Here is an 18,340-nt window from a genome sequence, read left to right as displayed (position 1 = left end):
TTTTGTGAGTTCAAGGCCAGCCTGGTCTACATAGTGAGTTCCAGGACAGCTGGGGCTACAGGGAGACCTTGTCTCAAAAAGACCAAAAAAAAAAAAAAAAAAAAAGTTTTAAACCCAAATTTATATATTTATAAAACTTTCCTTTAAAAAAAAAGGACACGAAAAAAAAAAAAAAAAAAAAAGTTTTCAACCCAAATTTCTATATTCATCAAACTATCCTTTAAGAATAAAGGTAAAATAAAGAATTTCATTTTTGCTTCTCCATCAACCTTGCTTTAAACAAATGCTAAAGGTTTTCACCTTGAAAAGAAATAATACAAGAAAACTTGACATTTTAGAAATAAAGGGAGAATAATGAAGTGCTGCTGTGTCCTCAAGTATGTGTAATTATTGAAACAAGACTATTATCACTTTCATCCAGGTGTTGGTGTGCAATGTATGCTACAGCAGTGAAAAAGAGCCAGTAGGATTTCATTATTGATTTATTTTTTATGAAGAATCGGTTCTTGTGAATATTGGGGCTAATACATCGTGATCTGCTATCTGCAAACTATGGACACAGGAAAGCTGTTGACAGAGTTCAGTCCAAGCCTGAAGGCCTGGGAAGCAGGGAAGCTGATGGTGTAAGCCCCAAGCTGAGAGTGGAGGTGAGAGGAACTGTCCAGGCTCCAGTGGGAAGGCAGGGAGCAGAACAGAGGACTTACTTCTTCCTCTAACTTTGGTTTCATCTTGACTCCCCATAGACTGGATGCCCTACACACATACACACACACACACACACACACACACACACACACACAGGCAATTTGCTTCACTGAATCCACCAGTTCGGTGCTAGTATCATCCAGAAACATCCTCACAGACACATTCTGCAATAACCTTTACAATGGGCATCCCAAGGCTAAGCAAGTTGACATATAAAGTTAGCTATTCTATGCACATATAGCACACAAGACTGTCACATTATTTATATAAAATAATCAGAAGAAGGACCAAGGGACCCATAAGGTGGAAGGCTTCTACATTTGAATTGAATTTATATAATATTAACAATAGATGGTGAAAATATTTGCTAAAAATGAAAAATATCATGGTGAAAATTACGTGAATGAAATGGAATACAAAAAGCTATTATTCAAATAATTAAACATATGAGAAATGAGAAACAAAGTCAGAAAACATCTGATGTAAAAACAAAATTAAAATGGAAGAGTTATGTATTTTATCATTGTTAGTTTTCATGTATACTTAAAACTAGCTGCATGTATATTTAAAACTAGTCTGCACTGAAGACTCAATTAAATAGAATAGGCAGGAACACATGGAAGTTTTTCTAGTACTCTTACCTAATTGATTAAAATGGTACACTTACTTTCAACTGTAAGGGGAAACTCTTTAAAATATACTAGAAGAGATTATTAGATTCCATAAAAATATCAGATCTAAGGGACAGAGCAAGATGAGGGTTAGTAAGACCATCCAGCATTCTCCCACAGTCATGCCAAGTTGAACAGTTATTCCTGCCTCCAAAAGTACCAGCACAAAAGCTAAGAAAATCAGGTGAACAACCACAGCCCACGATCTTGTACAACAAAATGAAAAGATGCATTGAAAACAGCAGGAAGGAATGGGCTGCAGGTGTAATCCCTCTTTCCCAACTCCAAGCAGCCAGGTGTGGAGAGAGGTGTTTCCTACTTGGGAGAGAGAAAGGGGGTTAAGTCTAGACTTCACACTGGAAACCCACTACCAGTCCTGCTGCTAAGAAAATCCAGTGCTGGGGAAAGCCCCAAGACCCTCGCTGCTATGTCAACAGCTGGGGCTGAATGGCTGGAACTGCCTCCAACAGTCTTCACCCACATTTAAAAACATGAATAGGAAGACTCAAGGAAAAAAAAAACCAGACTATTTTAAAGGCAATGAGAATTAAAATAGAGCACATTAGGATTGAGGTGTAGCCCCGTGGTGGAATATGCCAGCCTGGGATGTCTAAAGATCCCAGTTCAAACCCAGCCTTGAAATGAACTAAAAGATAATAATTTAAATACATCAAAATGTGTGCTATGCATCTAAAAATACTTAATGAGAAATTCATAGCATTAAATCCAAAGATTAGAAAAACTATAAAGTCAATAATGTACTTCCCCCTTAGTAAGCCAGAGAAAGAAAAGCAGTTTGTCCCTAAAGCAACAAGATAGAAAGAAATAAACAGCATACTAGAAATCAGTGAAATGAGAAATAATGGAGAAAAAATAGAGCAAATGCTTGTTACTAGAGAGAATCAACAAAATGTGTCAGACTTTAGTAGACTAACCAAGGAAAAAGACACATTGCAAAAGTCAAGAATGAGAGAAGAGATCCCAGACACTGTAGACATGAAGATGATGGCAGGGGAAGATGAACCACTCGACACCCATAAAATCAACAACCTGCATGAAAGTGAAGAATTTCTTGAAAGATAAAAAGCTACTCAAACCTAGAATTAGGAAATCAACAATCTGAACAGACTTGTAATTTATTTAAATATTGAATTCATATATAAAATCTTTAATAAGGAAAATTCCAGGTAGAGACAATTTCTTTAATCATCTCTACCAAATATTTGAAGAATCATAATCTGTTCCAAAGCACACTCTTCCTGATTCCTTTTATAAAGGCATGCTAACCTGACAACAAAACCAATACCCCTCATGACCATAAATGGAGAACTCATCAATACAATATTAGCTATTAGAATGTAGATATATATGAATAGGAGAACAAATCATAATGAAGTCAAGTTTGTCCTGGAAATGAAAATCTGATTCAACAGGGAAAACAAGAATCAATACAATTCACTGTATTACTAAGCTAAATATCAAAAACTGTAAGATCAGGACTGGGGAGATGGCTCAGCGGTGAAGTCTTGCCACGCAAGCTTGAGGACCTGAGTTTGGATCCCCAGAACCCACACAAAAGTCAAGCACAACTGCATGTGTCTATGATCTCAGCTCTGGAGAGGTGAGTAGCAGAAGATCTCAAAAAGTAAGAGTTGAGCAACTGAGGAAGACACCTGATGGTAACTTCTGGCACACACACACACACACACACACACACACACACACACACACCTCCCCCCCAACACACACATAAAATCCTAAACAAAGGAAATCTCAGTCACAGAGTAAGCACTTGGCATAATTTAACATTTGTTAATTTTAAAAGTCCATTGCAAACTAGAAGGGAATGTCTTTTACTCGAGGAAAGTTTGTACAGCAGTAGTTAAAAACCTACAGCTAAAAACCATGTGTGATAGTCAGCATGTTTGTTTCCCCTTAGATTGGGTTGACAATAATGTTCAATTTTATTATCCATGTGCAGCATTATGCTAGAAGTCATCACCAGTACAATAAACCAAGGAAAAGAAATAAAGGGCACACGGATTAGAAAGAAACAAAACTCTCATTTGCGGACAGCACAATTGCCAAATATAATAGCCTAATAAATCAACATCAAAGGCAAAATGAGTCTTTAAAAGTTAAAGGTACAAAGTCAATATGCAAAAACTCTTTTCCAAAGTATGGGAATTTCTAATTCTTACAGTTAACAGTTGAACTAAAAATTTAATATCATGTACAGGAGCACACAAAAACATGTGTTAATATAATAGAAAAATATTAATGAAAGTAAAGACCTAGGGGCTGGAGAGATGGCTCAGCAATTAAGAACACTCATTGTTCTTGCAGAAGATCCAAGTTCGAATCCCAGCACCCACATAGCAGCTAACAACTGTCTGTAACTCCAGTTCCAGGGGATCCAGCAGCCTCTCTGTCTTCCACAGGTATTGCACAACATGGGTGCACTTACACCTACATGCAGGCAATAAATGCATACTCAAAATAAAAATAAATAATTTTTTTAAAAAAGTTAAAAAAAAGAGTAAAGACCTAAAGCAAGCAGAATATACAGAGTTTAAGACATTTACCTTGTCAAATCTGTCCAAATTGTAGGTATTATCAATATAATCACAAGAAAAATTCTGAGAGACTCTTTTTTAGATATTTACATTTTTGATTCTAATATTTGTATTGAGGTAACAACTCGACAAAACAGTTTTGGTAAAGGAGATTGAACACAAAGATGGAAGACACATTCCAGACTCAAGACTAATAACTAAGGGGATGCAGTACTTGCATGAAGACACACAAATAGGGGGCCAGAGAGATGGCTCAGTGATTAAGAACACTGACTGCTCTGGTAGAGGACCCAGGTTCAGTTCCCAGCACCTACATAGTGGCCAACAACCATCTGTGACTCCAGTTTCAGGGAATCCAATGCCTCTTTTGGCCTTTGCAGGCACTGCATTCACATGGTGCCCTTATATCCATGTGGGATAAATACTCATACACATAAACTAAAAATATATACAAAAAAATTAAAGACAAGAAAATACACTGAGGTACAGAATACAGAATTCAGAAATAGACCCACATGCTTATGGACAGTAGATTTCCACCAGTGATGCAAAGGCGTAATTGGTGCTTTAAAGAAATGGTACCAGAGTAAGTAGAGAGCCGTCTGCCCCTCTCTTTTGTGTGTGCATGTGAATGCATCTCTGTATTCACACATAAACAAATGCTGTTCTATGTCTATTTAACAACCACATCTAACTTTTTTTCAAATAATGCTCTTCATGTGACATCTGTCTTGATTCAAGGTCAGGAAAATGTGAATTCAGCTTATATTTTGGAAAAAATGGGATTTCCACAGAATATTAGATGAATAAAATTTCAAAGATGTTCTTTAAGATAGATAGAAAGTAAATACTAGTTTTTAGTCCAGTCTATACCAACATTTATTGTGGAAGGCATTATGTAACAAAATTTACTGCACAATTTTTTTTTAATTTTTAATTTTGGTATTTTTTAAAAATAGGGTCTCAATATATAGCCAGGATGTCAGTATCCCTAGCTGGCCTGGAACTCACTATGTAGACCAGGTTGGCCTTGAACTCACAGAGATTCACCTGTCTCTGCCTCCTAATTGGTAGAATTAAAGGCATGTGCCACCATGCCCAGCCTTGTCTAATTTTTTGATAAGAAAATATGTTTCTCCTCATGGTCTTCCTCTCTTACTTCTTCCATCAAGCATTCTTTTATTGTTATTTCAAAAATTTTTGTTTGTTTATATGTGTTTCTCCACCCCACTCCCACCCCTTGTGGGTGCGTGTGACAACACACATGGAGGTCAGAGGACAACTTTCAGGAGTCGGTCTTCTCCTTCAATCATGTGGATCCCAGGAATGGAATTCAGGCTGTCAGCCTTGGCAGCAAGCACCCTTACCCACTCAGCCATCCCATAGTCCCCCAAACATTCTTGAACCCATAAATGTTTAAAACTAACTGTTCACAAATGAAAACTGAATTTTTATAGCCATCACTGTTCCTAATTTTGACAGTTTGTTCTTTAGTTATTGCGCAGCGAATTCTTATTCGGTGCTCTGGTGCTCTTCTGGGTTTTGAAAAATAGTTTTCTAACAGTGATAGTCACAGTAGTCTCATAGAAGGACACAGAATTTGAATATGTAACAGTGTTGCATTTGGGAGAGTTTTGCTATTTTCTTCATATACATTTACAAACATCTAAGTACAAACAAGGAAGAGTGTAGTTCTTAATGATTATAGCTACTGAAATAAATATATCTGTCCCCTATAGAAAATTAAAACCTGCTTTTAAAAGAAGTGAAAGTAAACAGGTAACTGTTAAAAGGAGATGACAGTCTGTTGATTTATGTAAAATGCAACCAACCAGATGTTATAGAAAATATTTCACTCAGAAATAAAGAATCCTTTAAACACACACACACACACACACACACACACACACACTAAAAGGGACATTAGCCATTGGTCTGGTCTATATACCACACAGTTAAAAATGCTCATCTTTTACCCAAGACACACCTAGATACAATCCAATTACACTTAGTATTATTGCTAACATTTGAAATTCAAGGACTTTTAGGTATCAATAGCCCCAAAAGTTAATTATATTCTAGTTTACCCGAGTTTTATAGATTCTTCCAGTTTTCCTAAATAATCAATGCCTTACTTGGCTAAGATAATATGCACTAAGCACTAAACACAGGATTAGGTCCTCAGTAAGTGCTCAATATTAGGTATAATCATTACCAAGCAAGCATCTCTGGGGAATGGAAAGAAGTACTCTGCAAGTAAATAAGATGCTTATCCAATACTTCAAAACCATTCCTATAAACCTGTTACTGAAGCCTCTCAGTAGGAGAGTGTCAAAGCACACCGACAAAAGAATATAAAAATGAACAAAGTTAGTATTTTCTTCTCAGTGAAGTTGTTACCTTAAGATTTACTAATATTTCTACAAATGAACAGCAAAAAATGTAGGAGTTATACCTTATTAATAATCATTCTTTTATCTCTATTGCTCTGGAAGTGTGTGTGTGTGTGTGTGTGTGTGTGTGTGTGTTGTCTTGAATAATAGTCAAATTTTGGGGATCTTAAAAGTAGAAATATTAGGAGCTGGAGAAATGGCTCAGTGGTTAAGAGCACTGGCTGCTCTTGCAGAGGATCTGGATTCAGTTACCAGTACCCATATGGCAACTAACAATTGGCAGTAACTCCAGCTCTAAGGGATGTAATGCCCTCTTCTTACCTTTGTGAGTACTGCATGTATGTAGTGTACTTACATACATGCACACAAAACACTCATACACATAAAAAAATGTTGTTGGGGGCTGGAGAGATGGTTCAGTGGTTAAGAGCACCAGCTGCTCTTGCAGAGGACCTGGGTTCAAGCACTGGATGGTCTTGCAGAGGACCCAGGTTCGGTTCCCAGCACATACATGGTAGCTAAGAGCTGTCTGTAACTCCATTTCTAGGGGATCCCATAACTTCTTCTGACCTCTTTGGGTATTGCATGACACAGGTGCACTTATATACAAGCAGGCAATATGCTCATACACATAAAATAAAAATAAAATATTTTTAAAGCTTTTTAATGTTTTCTCTAAACCAACAAATTAGTTCCAAAAACATTTTATCTCTAAGTTGACTTACTCAGTTAAGTGAGAGCTATATGGCACAGATTTTCTCTTTTGCCTTGGTTGCTAGAAAATTTAGAATTTTCTTTACTGCCCATCGAGAGTGGTTAACTTGCCTCAGGAATCTAGAACTATTTATTTAACTCCCTTAAGGTGATCTCATCAGATTCTAACTGTTCGTGTTTAATCAAATTGTGCATGAGTCAAGTTCTTGTAGAACAATTCTGCAAACAATACTGAAGAAATCCGTATAAGGATAATTTATTGAGCAGCAATAACTAGATATCAGAGTTTTAATTTATGTAGTGATTTTCATACACACTATGTACAAAAATATTAAGGGTACTTAATACACTTACTGGCTATTTCTATTTCAAGAATTTACATCCATGCTTCAACCATTTTTACTTTAAGCATCATCATTTCATTTGTTTTGGTTTTTTTCTTCAGTAAATAACAACTAATCAAATTGGCCCTGTAACACAGAACTGAATATTTGATACTGATGGAAGGAAATCCCTGTGCTATTCCTAACACATGAAAACCCCCCAACACTTACTTGGTATGGTCATAAAAAATCCCTAATACTGTGAACTTGGAAATAAAACAACCGACATCTGTTCTCACACAGGGACAGGCTGACTTGTGAGACCTGGAGGAGATGGTATGGCTGGACAGGCCTAGTGTACTCAGGACCAGTCTCCACATCTTGTCAGCAATCAGGAGATTCCAGGAAGGGTGCTCATTGTTTAAAAGGCTGGATCAGCCCTGGAAATGCAGCCCTGTGAGTCCATCCTGCCCCACTCCAGGGATCAGGATAAAACTTGGAAAAGGAGAACTATTTCCACCAAAGCCTCACCTCCGCACAATTATTAACCTCCAATAACAGAACCTTTGTGTCATGAGGATGAAAATTTTACTCTCTATTCATTTATGGATGATTTTTTTCCTGTTACTTAAAAAACTGATTAAAAGTCAGGCCAAAGTTATATGCTTCTGTTTGTGTACTACAGTCTCCAATATTCAACTGTTCTGATATTAATAGAAGAGGTTATTCATATTTAATTCAGCTAGTTTCAATACTGTAAATATCTATTAACTAAAATTGTTAAAAGAGTTTGCAAATAAACAGATCTACTGATTAGTTAATAAAGGCTGTTTGTGAGAAAACTTTTTTCCTTACATAATAATGATCCCATTATCAATGGAAAATGAGTCTGAGGGTAATCCAGCAATATTCCAAGTTCGAATTGCCACAGCTTCTCCCAGAGTACCCATAAGAGAATATTCATCTGAGCAGGGGATATCTCTTCCTTTGCACAAAGTTGTCCACTCCTTGGTTTGGTTCTTTAAAACAGTCACAGAAAGATACAGATACGAGTTAAGTTAGGGTTACCAAAGGAATATTTTACAAACTCCTCAACAAATCTTTATTTACTGAAAAAAAAAATCACTACTGATGCTCTACCTCAAAAATGATTTGTGTATCAGATCTTTTTCCAATATCATATCATTATATAATTTCCAATTAAGTAAAATTATAATTATAACATAAAATTATAATTAAGAAGATAACAACATACTCAAATGAAAATTAGCTATAATCAATGATGAGAGAAAGTCTATCAGTTACATAATAAAGCCATGATTTTGTATCTGGAATAATTACCACATAGTATTTTAAAGTTTAAATCTGCACAGTAGTTGAAGTCCTCTGTGTTTTTAAATATTTTATTTAGGCTGCAAAAACCAGAAAAGACAATATATTATTATAATACAAAAGTAAACCCATGGGACAAAACACAGAAAACATTTATTTCTGGCTCTCATGTGCCTTGTGGTGTGAAACCCTCCTCTGTGGCCCCCTGCCCTGACTCCTGAGACGCCTGCCCCTCTTTTGGAATAACGGCTCTTTCTCGCTTCTGTAAATCGCTTGATTGCTAGGCTGAGAGGACAAACTGCACTGACCCCATTTTGACTAGTTGTTTCAGGCAAGCCTGGACCTGTCCAGGCATGTTGTAATCTCCACCTACTACCCCCACCCCAGGAGGCTATAGATCAAGCAAGCCTAGGCATATACCAGCCTTATAAGGTAAGAACAGAGACTTCTGGCCTCACAGATAACAGCACATTCCATAGCTCTGAGGGTAGCACCCACCAATGAGAAACCCCCAGGGCTGTATCCCTTGTAACCAATCAATTCAAAAGTGTGTTGGCGCGCACAGGCTCCTCGGACCAATCAAGATGTGACTCTGTTATTCTCCTCCTCCCTTGGTCTAAAACCTATAAAAGGCTTCCTCCCCCTGCAATCGGGGTTCTCAGCACAGATCCATTGCGTTGGTGAGATCTGGGAGCCCGAGCTTAAGCATGAATAAAGACTCTTTGTTCTTGCATGCCTCTGGATTCCATGGGTATTCTTGGGGTTCTGTTCTCTGGGCACAACAGTGGGAGGCACCATCTGAGGACTACTAAGGGTCTATTAAGTCAGGGCACACTTTGAGGTTGTTCTCTCTAACTTGAGGCATGGTCTGTTAGGGTGCCTAGGAACCGGGAGAGTACTTAACTAAAATTCATTCTTAAAAAGTCGGAAGTCCCATTAAGGGACATCTGGGGACACTAACTTTACATGATAGGCTCTAACACAAATGACAGAATGTATGAACTCTAGTGGGCAGGGGGCTATGGGAGGGTGCCAAAGGGGCAGAGGGTATAAAGATGATTTTCTGTATGAAATAAACAAAAATTCAATAATTTTTAAAAAACTTGTAAGTCAATATTCACATTCAGGTTATTGATCAAAAGCTTCAAAAATAACGAAAGTCACTACAGAGAAAACAGAAGCACAAAAGGCAGGTGTCCACAATAAAAACGGAATGTGTTACGCATGATACTGGAACCTGCCTTGGGCTGATGCTGTGTGTAGGTGGTCCTGGGTGAGAGGGCTTGGTTGGTATTTCCTTCTCCCTCATACCCTTGCTGAGAATGTTAGACCAACACTCTTCTAAATTTGCACATGAAAGGCCATGCAAATGTGGGGTCTGTAAAATATTCCTTCATAATTCAATTCAAGTCATGCTCAGTTAGTAGGAACATCATAGAAATGATACTATGCTTTCTTCATTGTCTTCCACCATGGCACGTGATTTCTAATTATTCATTTACTGAGAATGCTAATTTTTAATCACTTCTTTAAAGCCAAACCTGCCTCATAATTATATGATCTGTGTGACTGTTGGTTCTTTGGACGTAAAGATAAAACATAAAGATACACGGCTACAGATTCTTTGTTATTTACAACTTGGAGTGTAAGGAAGGCTGCCACATGCTGTACTGGAAAGAGTTACAGCAACCCAGGGCTAAAGTTTATAATATGGGAAGCAGGATGGGATTAGCTAGGTTTTATGCACTTCCTGGGGACTGGGCCTTTGAATAATTCTGTGGACATGAGCAAGGGGTTACCCTTTAATGGTGAGTAGCTGGGGGCTTCTAGACATTGTCCATTGTATCCTGGGAGTATTTCAGCCTAAAAAAAGAAAAATCATTGGGCTGAGGGCTTAGTAAACTACACATGAAAAAAAATAGAGATTTTACCCATAGTTCAAAATAGCGAAGATTGAAGTTGTAAAATATTACAACTTTTCCCTGTTAATTTGTTATTTTATCCTTCCCATTTGCAATTAATATTGCAGGCCTTTGTTGGGAGACATTTTGCGACCGGAAAAATGTCCTGGATTTGTCAAGCACTCATTTTTTCATGTACTAATTCATATTTGTATAGTTTTCTCTTTTCATATTTTAATCAGTGAGAAACATTACTATCATTGTTTGTTATGATGCTGCAATTGCCCAAAATTTAATGACATCTAAGATAAACAAGAGCCAAGTGTTGGTGGTACACACCTGTAATCCCAGCACTCAGGAGGCAAAGAAGAGAGACTGACACAAATCCCAAGCCAGCCTGAGCTACAGTGTGAGACCTTGTCTCCTCCACCAAAACAAACCAACGAACCAAAAATGGTCTTCCTATTTTAGCGTTGGTTGATTAGCAATCTTAATTCCATCTGCAAAGTCCTCTTTCTATATAATATAACCCACTCACAAGTATAAGCGCATAAGAATGCATTCACACTTGGAGATAAAGAGCATGAAATCCAAAATTCTGCCGATTTTAAGTCATTAATAAAAAAAAAATCTGGTGAATACATGGCATAGCTATGTAAGCTGGAGGGACAGATAGCGTTTCCTGTTTGGATTCTGTCTCCTGGTACACAGCTCTGTGGGCATGCTTTCCCCTGTTTATTTCTGTGCTCTCAGTTGTACTGCAGACTTCTGGGGAGGTCTGTGAGTTTGCTCAGATCTGCACTGGAGTGAACGTGATGGCCAAGGATATGGGAAAGCAGAGAAATTGGAACAGTAGTTGCTGGAGAATACTCAGTGAAGTTGGCCAGCAGAGTATATTGTATATCAGCACAAATGAACCAAGTAGCAATTCAAGTGGCCTAATTCTATGTCTATAAGGGTGGAGCACCACAGAGCAAATGAAAAGAGCATGGAGGACTCAAAAGAGGAACTCCCCCCAAATGAGCCAAGGACCTTGGTTGGAATTCAGGTGACAAGATAGACAATGTAGGTGGAAAAGCAGTCATTAGGGTACAATCTTGTGAAAATGTCCATTACCACAAAACACTTTTACTTTATTATGGTCAAGAAAAAAAGTTGTTTAAAAAAATTCAAATAGAGGAACTTAAAGGACAGCTTTTGCTCCTTGCCCTCCAAGGTCGACTAAGTTCCAGGGAACTATGGAGCATCTCTCAAAATGTCCTGTAACTGTTGTGAGTCACCTGTCCTCTTGATCAAGGAGGCCATGGAGACCCCACCAAATGGACTTGAACCAGTATCCAGTCTACAAAGAGGAGGGTCAACACAAAGGAAAATTTCCTCCATGCTTCCAAGTGAAGCCAGCCATGGTCAAACAGGACCTTTGATTGATCTTCACATAGAGGAAACAGGTAAAAGAAAGGAGCCAGGAGCTCCTCCCAAGCCCATGTGATCCCCAAGGAACAGATCTTCAAACTACCTTAAGAGTAAAAATAAATTGGCTTATTTGGGCTAACTATATGGTCTTAAAGGCCCAAAAGGAAAGTATAACCAAAGATTAAAGTGATCAGTATATTTGTTTAAGAGTTCAAGGGATTAAACTTCCCAGACATTAGACTTAGGTCTGTATAAAATGTTATTTAGACAATTATTTCTCATTGATGATTTTGTTTCTAATCACAAAGTGCTGCTTAGATATAAGACTTCAAATCTTGGTCTGAAATACTATAGTGCCCACCTGTAGCTAAGGGAAAAGACCCACTATTTTCCTAAAATGATGGACAAATTCGTTTTCTCCCCCTATCTAGAAGCCTTTGCGAGGGAACTGACACTGATTCTAGCCACTCCAACAGCTATCAAAGTGCCTGAAAACAAATTCTGAGCTCATCACTCTCAAGTCCAGCCTTGGCAGACAAAAGAAAAATGAGGAGGAAGCCAATAGAGGGATGCTTTTAGAAGCTCTTGTCAAGAAATTCCAGTGGACTCTGATATGAACATTTGAAATTTTCCCTGTTTTGACTTTTTTCTGGGTTCCTGTCTAGAACTTGTAATGCTCACTACTCTTACCTTTACTTCTCCTTCACATCTCCTAGGCACCAGTCAAGGACTTTCTTTTCTCCCTACAATTTAGAGTTATGCAATTTGGGAGTCTTTTAGTAGACCCACTGAAGGGGTACCCCAATTGCCTCACCCCGCATCCCTGTTCAGTATGGAAGAAGCCAGAGTGGTCTACGTCCAGATTCCCTACCAGCAATTTGGGTAACCTCTTCAGGGGATGATGTGATAAGAATAGGAGGTAGGAATTGGCTAGGCAGTTAGGGTAAAAAGACCCAAAGAAAAGTAGCCAGTTTCTTGGCTAAAAATCACAATGTCCTTGGTCCTCTTAGCAATATACTCTGTTCCAAAGGCCAAAAATGTCAAAAGTATTTGGAAGTGCTTATCTAATCCCTAAAAGATTTTAGGGTTACCTCTTCAGAGGGGGGAATGTTAGAGTAGCAAAAAGCCCCATTTAAAAAAATAGAGTACACCAGGTTGTTCAGGAAAAAGTGATGGGGAGATATGGGAGGAGTTGGCGGGGGCAGTAGGTGTGGATTTGATCAAAACACCTTATATGCATGTACAAAATTCTCAATAAATTTTTTTAAAAGTAAAAAAAAAAGTTCAAATAAAGTCAGATTCAGGGCTTGCATATCCTTTTCAGTACTGTAGAATTTTGTTGTGGGGACAGACATAGGCTTTACTGTTGAAGCAGTTTTGCCTGATTAACCTGGGACATTTGGAAATGTTTGTGTTCTATTTGTGAAAAGCATTTGAACTCTAGAAAAAAATTGACAAACGGTGGGCAGCTACTTAGGCTTGAGGGGGATGGGGATTCACATATTTATGGTGGCCCCTTTGTATTCACAAGACTTGAGGCCCTTTAGTGTTAGATAAGGACATGGGCAGTAAACCTATCATTAGTTGGGGCTCCCCATGAGCAGACAAATGAGTGGAGAGAGGACTCTAAAGGAAGCAGGACAAAAAAGGTATAGAAGACAACCACAGGTGAGGGATCAGCCTTAGCTCTTCAGGGTGGCTTTGGTTGGATGCCACAGGGAATAGGGGGTATAAGGCATTCTTTGGAGTTGTCCCAACCAGAAGGAAGACAGACTTTCCTGTCCATCACTCATTTTGGGCTGCACTGGAGCAGGAAAACTCCCAGGTCCTTCTAGCTGTCCAACCAGTGGATAAAATGCTCAACAGGAGTCAGTGAGATAGTCCGGAGTATACTATGAACTAACAGAAGGGTACAAGTGGCTGCTGGCCATTCCATTGTTCCAAGCCGAAGTAGGAGGGTAGGAGGCTCCTGTTCTGCTCTCTTATCCACCAGCTTTATGGCTCTGGGGAATTCTCTTAAATTTTAAAAGCTTCAGTGTCTGAAATTGTCAAGCCAACTAATCTATCACTAAACAGATAATCAGTTAAATGTTAACCACTTGAGCTACATATAAGATATTAAGGCCATAACCCCAGGCAGGTCATCTGAAGAGTATACAAATGAATGGGCAGAGCTGCAAATCTGAAGGTCATGTACCAGGGCAGATGCCACAGGAATGAAAAGGTAACATAGAGAGGCTCCGTCTGTGAGGATCTGAAAACAGTTAATTTAAAGAAACCCAATAATCAAACCATAACTGAAGCACCAAGAATGAGCTCTGCTTCAGAGAAAGTCCTAAGTGAGCTCAATCAACACGATATTCAAGTAAATGAAGTCAAATTCCAAAGCCCTCCACAAAGGCAAGCTTTCATTGCCTGTTCTCTCCAGACACCAGAAACTACTGTCAAATGCTGAACTTCAGTTTTCTTTCTCCTCTCTCTCTCTCTCTCTCTCTCTCTCTCTCTCTCTCTCTCATCTCTCCTGCTCTATGTCCTTGCTCCCCCTCTCCCCCTTTTCTCTCTTATCTTTCTGTCCTCTGTATTTCTCTGATCACTCCCCGTATTGTGACAGTGCCATGTCCTTGGTTGCATTCCAGTTCAATTTTTCTAAAGAGAGCCAAAGAGTATGTTGGATGTCACTGAGGAAAAGCAGGAGAGAAAGGCAAATGGAAGGATTAGCATCAGCTCAGCAAGAGGAGTGGAGCCTGAGAAAGACTAGGCAGAGTCAGAGAGGAGAAGGTGAAGGAGAAAGTTGGGTTTTGTTTTCTAAGGAAAGAAGCTGCTGCATGGAGCTTGAGGTAGGACTGTTTCCATCTCTGACCTGATTTTGAAATGACTTAGTGTGATGATGCCTGTATACACAGGTGGGTGCACACAGACACACACATACACACATGCATGCACGCACACACGCACACCCCGCTGATTCCTTTACACTTATTCATGGACTAAAATTTCATTGTTAGACTTTGCCACTTTAAAATCATATTTAAGAACAATATTTATTTCAATTTTTTATCTATTATTTTTATTTTATATGTATATGTGTATTGCCTGCACATAGGTAAGTGCACCTGTGTTGTGCAATGCCCATGGAGATCAGAAGAAAGAGTTGGATCCCCTGGAACTGGAGTTACAAATGGCTGTTAGCCACCATGTGGGTGCTGGGAATTGAACCCAGGTCCTCTGCAAGAGCAGCCAGTGCTCTTAACTGCTGAGCCATCTCTCCAATCCCACAAAACAACTTTTTTAAAACTCCACCCAAACTACAAAAATAAAACTTGACATTAATGCTGCAATGACAGGAGGAGAGGCAGGAAGAGACCGAAGGGTATCCCTCACCTGTCTGTAGTTAGACGTAAAGGCTCCCAGGTAGGCGACAACCCCAGAGGAGATGAGGATATCTCCGGTCAGGTTGATGTACATCTGCCCGAGCTCCAAAGCTGTGTGGCTCCACCGGGTTTTCTCACCTCCCAGGCCCCCAATCAGCTGTTCCGCCCGTTCTAGTTTTTTGCTGCACAAGTCAACCTCAAAAATAAAAGTAAGTGTCTATCAGCATCTACAAGTGTTGGAAAACCCTGCTGAAATACACAGAAAATTCTAATTTCAACCTCAAGTGATTTTTTTTATTACAAGCTAGCATGAAATTCTAAAAACATTTAAAAAAGAAAAATTTGGCGTTTCTCATTGAGATATGGCAAATTCATGATATCTTGCTCTTTTAAATAAGTTAGTTACTTTCATAAAATTCTCAGAATTCATGAGTATTTAGCATGTACTACAAGGTTTAACTAGAAGGAAACAAGAGACTGAGATTAAAATAATAAAGAAAATTCTCCTTCAAATATAGATTTTGAAAATAATCTGAGAGAAGGGGAAGAAGGTCTGGGAACGAAGCTCTGCAACTGAGTGTGTGTCTAGCATGAGGTCCAAGGTCCCAGCCCTGGCACAGATGCTTTGTGCTTTAAACTTTTTAACCTCCTTTAACTTCCAGTTGGTTTAAGAATAGTTTTAAAAACTAAAAGTTTTGACAATTTACACTAGTTTACAAAAGTCTTCAATGGTGTTAAATGGTGTCAGTCTACTCAGATACTTGCAAGTCAGCCTAAATTGGAACATCAGTCAATACCTAAGAGGCTCATTTCTGCCTCAGACAACCTACGCAATTTTATTTTATACAGTTAAGCAATGTGACAAAAAAAAAAAAAGAAAGAAGCAGATATTTATCCAGGTGGCAAACTTGGGGAAAAGCCACCACAACCCATGTTACAGCAGGATCCTAGTAGAATACCAGAATTATTTTTATTTAATGTTAAGTGATATAATGTCATTACTCTTAAAAAAAGATAAAGTTTACCTTGAGGTTCAAATTGTAACCACTTATATGGAAAGAGAACCTTGATCAATAGAGGCATTTACATTACTTTGGAGTTAGAATTTCTCTTGTATTTTTTCCTGATACTAGTAATTATTATATTAATTAAATGCTTTTATATTAAAAGATATATTGGGGTTAAAGAAATGGTTCAGCAGTAAAGAGCATTGGTTGCTCTTGCAGAGGACCTAGGATCAGTTTCCAGCACCCAAATGGTGACTAATATCCCTCTGTATCTCCAGTTCCAGGGGTTCTGATGCCCTCTTCTGACCTCCATGGGAATTGCACACATGGTACACTTACATACATGCAGGCAAAACACTCATACACATAATTTTTTAAATTAAGATATAAAATATCAGTTTATCTCATAGATTGGCTTGAAAAAGCAAACGGTATTTAATGGGCAACAATTTTGATGTTTCCAAATTTAAACATTTTCCATTTAATTTTTCCACTGTAAATATCCTTTGCCGTTCTAGTTTCTTTCTTCGCCCATTATTTTTTCAGTGGTGCTCATAATAAACTGAATCACACCTCAGACTATGATAACATTGCCATTGGGAACCACTAAAGAAAATACTTTTGTGAAACTTTTCCTTCAAAGATTAAAAATGGTTGAAAGAACTCAACCATTCTTTTTTTAAAGGGTCAGAAAGCTAATGTCTTAGGTTTTGTGGCCCAAGAGGCAAAGGTATGTATTATACAGCTACTTACACAGCCATGTTAAGTCACATGATCATTTAAAAAATGTCAGACCCACTATAAGCTCTAAGATCATGCAAAAACAGGCAATGGACAGATCTAGCCTTTGGACCATAGCCTGCCAACTCCTGGCCAGGAAGGAAACAGGATTGGGGTGTTCTGTGCTGGTAGCAATTCTGTTCTTATTTGCAACATGAGAGTTTTCACATATTTACAACGATGAGCATATACCTGGTTTTCCAAGTCAACTTTCTTCTGTTTGTTTAACTCAAGTGTGTCTTGAAGCCTGGCCAGCTTGTCCTGAACTTCGTGCAGGGCAGCCTGCTTCTTCCTGAGACCACCCATAGCGATTTTAAGCTCCCCTTCAGCAGCGGCCAGTTTTATCTTTTTGGGTGCTACTATTTTTGCCACTCTGCAAAAAGTAAAATCAGAAAATTAAATTCCATTGAACATTTATAGAGAAGTTTCTACCAGTGAATTTACTTTCCAAGTATCTTTACAATGACGCAAATGCTTCTTCATGCAGAATTCACACTGATTTCAATATTCCACATTTCACGGAAGAATCAAATTTGATCCCAGGTATAAGAAATGACCATTAAGACTTCAGAGGTAAGAAAGCAGATTAGCAGCTTCCACCACGTGACTTCATGAAAAAGAAGGGCCAAGGTGTCCAAGCAGAGAAACAGAGAGAGCATTGGGAATTGAGGAAGAGGTAGCCAGGAGCCTGGCACATGATTCACATCTGTGATTCCAGTTCTTGGGGGACAGAGGCAGGAGAGGCTGGTCTGGTTTACATAGCCCACTCTAGGTCAGCCAGGGCTACACAGTGTGACCCTATCCCAAAACAAACAAAGCAAAGTAAAAGTTGACAGAGCAGATAATCAACATGAAGAAATGGTGCAGAGAAAAGTTAGAGAAGCCACAGCCACAAAGTAAGCCTGACGACCCTCAACAAAACAAACTGGCTCCTGGCCACAGGAGAAATCCACAGTTTTCACAAGTCTTAAGTCCAGTGTGGGGATGTGGTGTGACAGAGGCTCCTTCCATATGGCAGGCCAGTACAGGGGAAGAAATTCAATGCACTACTCTCTATCTCAGTGTGCAATAGCCATGTACCATCTTGAGAAAGGGGGGTCTATTGTTTAAGACTGGGCTACTCCAGTTAACTGGAAACAAGAGGGGGGAAAATG

General features: G+C 38.7%; 1 protein-coding gene across 1 annotated transcript in view; it reads right to left on the bottom strand.

The window, feature by feature from the left end:
• Dnah7 (dynein axonemal heavy chain 7) overlaps positions 1–18,340 on the bottom strand; it is a 285,457-nt gene that overhangs the window by 104,906 nt on the left and 162,211 nt on the right. Inside the window, exons 45-47 of the mRNA XM_008835602.2 lie at positions 17,379–17,559; positions 15,410–15,595; positions 8,238–8,401 (exon numbers count right to left, since the gene is read on the bottom strand). Of these exons, the coding sequence (XP_008833824.1) occupies positions 8,238–8,401; positions 15,410–15,595; positions 17,379–17,559 (531 nt within the window). The remainder of the gene's footprint in view (positions 1–8,237; positions 8,402–15,409; positions 15,596–17,378; positions 17,560–18,340) is intronic.

The sequence above is a fragment of the Nannospalax galili genome, unplaced genomic scaffold (assembly GCF_000622305.1).
Source record: "Nannospalax galili isolate Female #2095 unplaced genomic scaffold, S.galili_v1.0 scaffold115, whole genome shotgun sequence".
Lineage (NCBI taxonomy): Eukaryota > Metazoa > Chordata > Mammalia > Rodentia > Spalacidae > Nannospalax > Nannospalax galili.
This window is presented reverse-complemented; position numbering and strand designations above follow the sequence as displayed.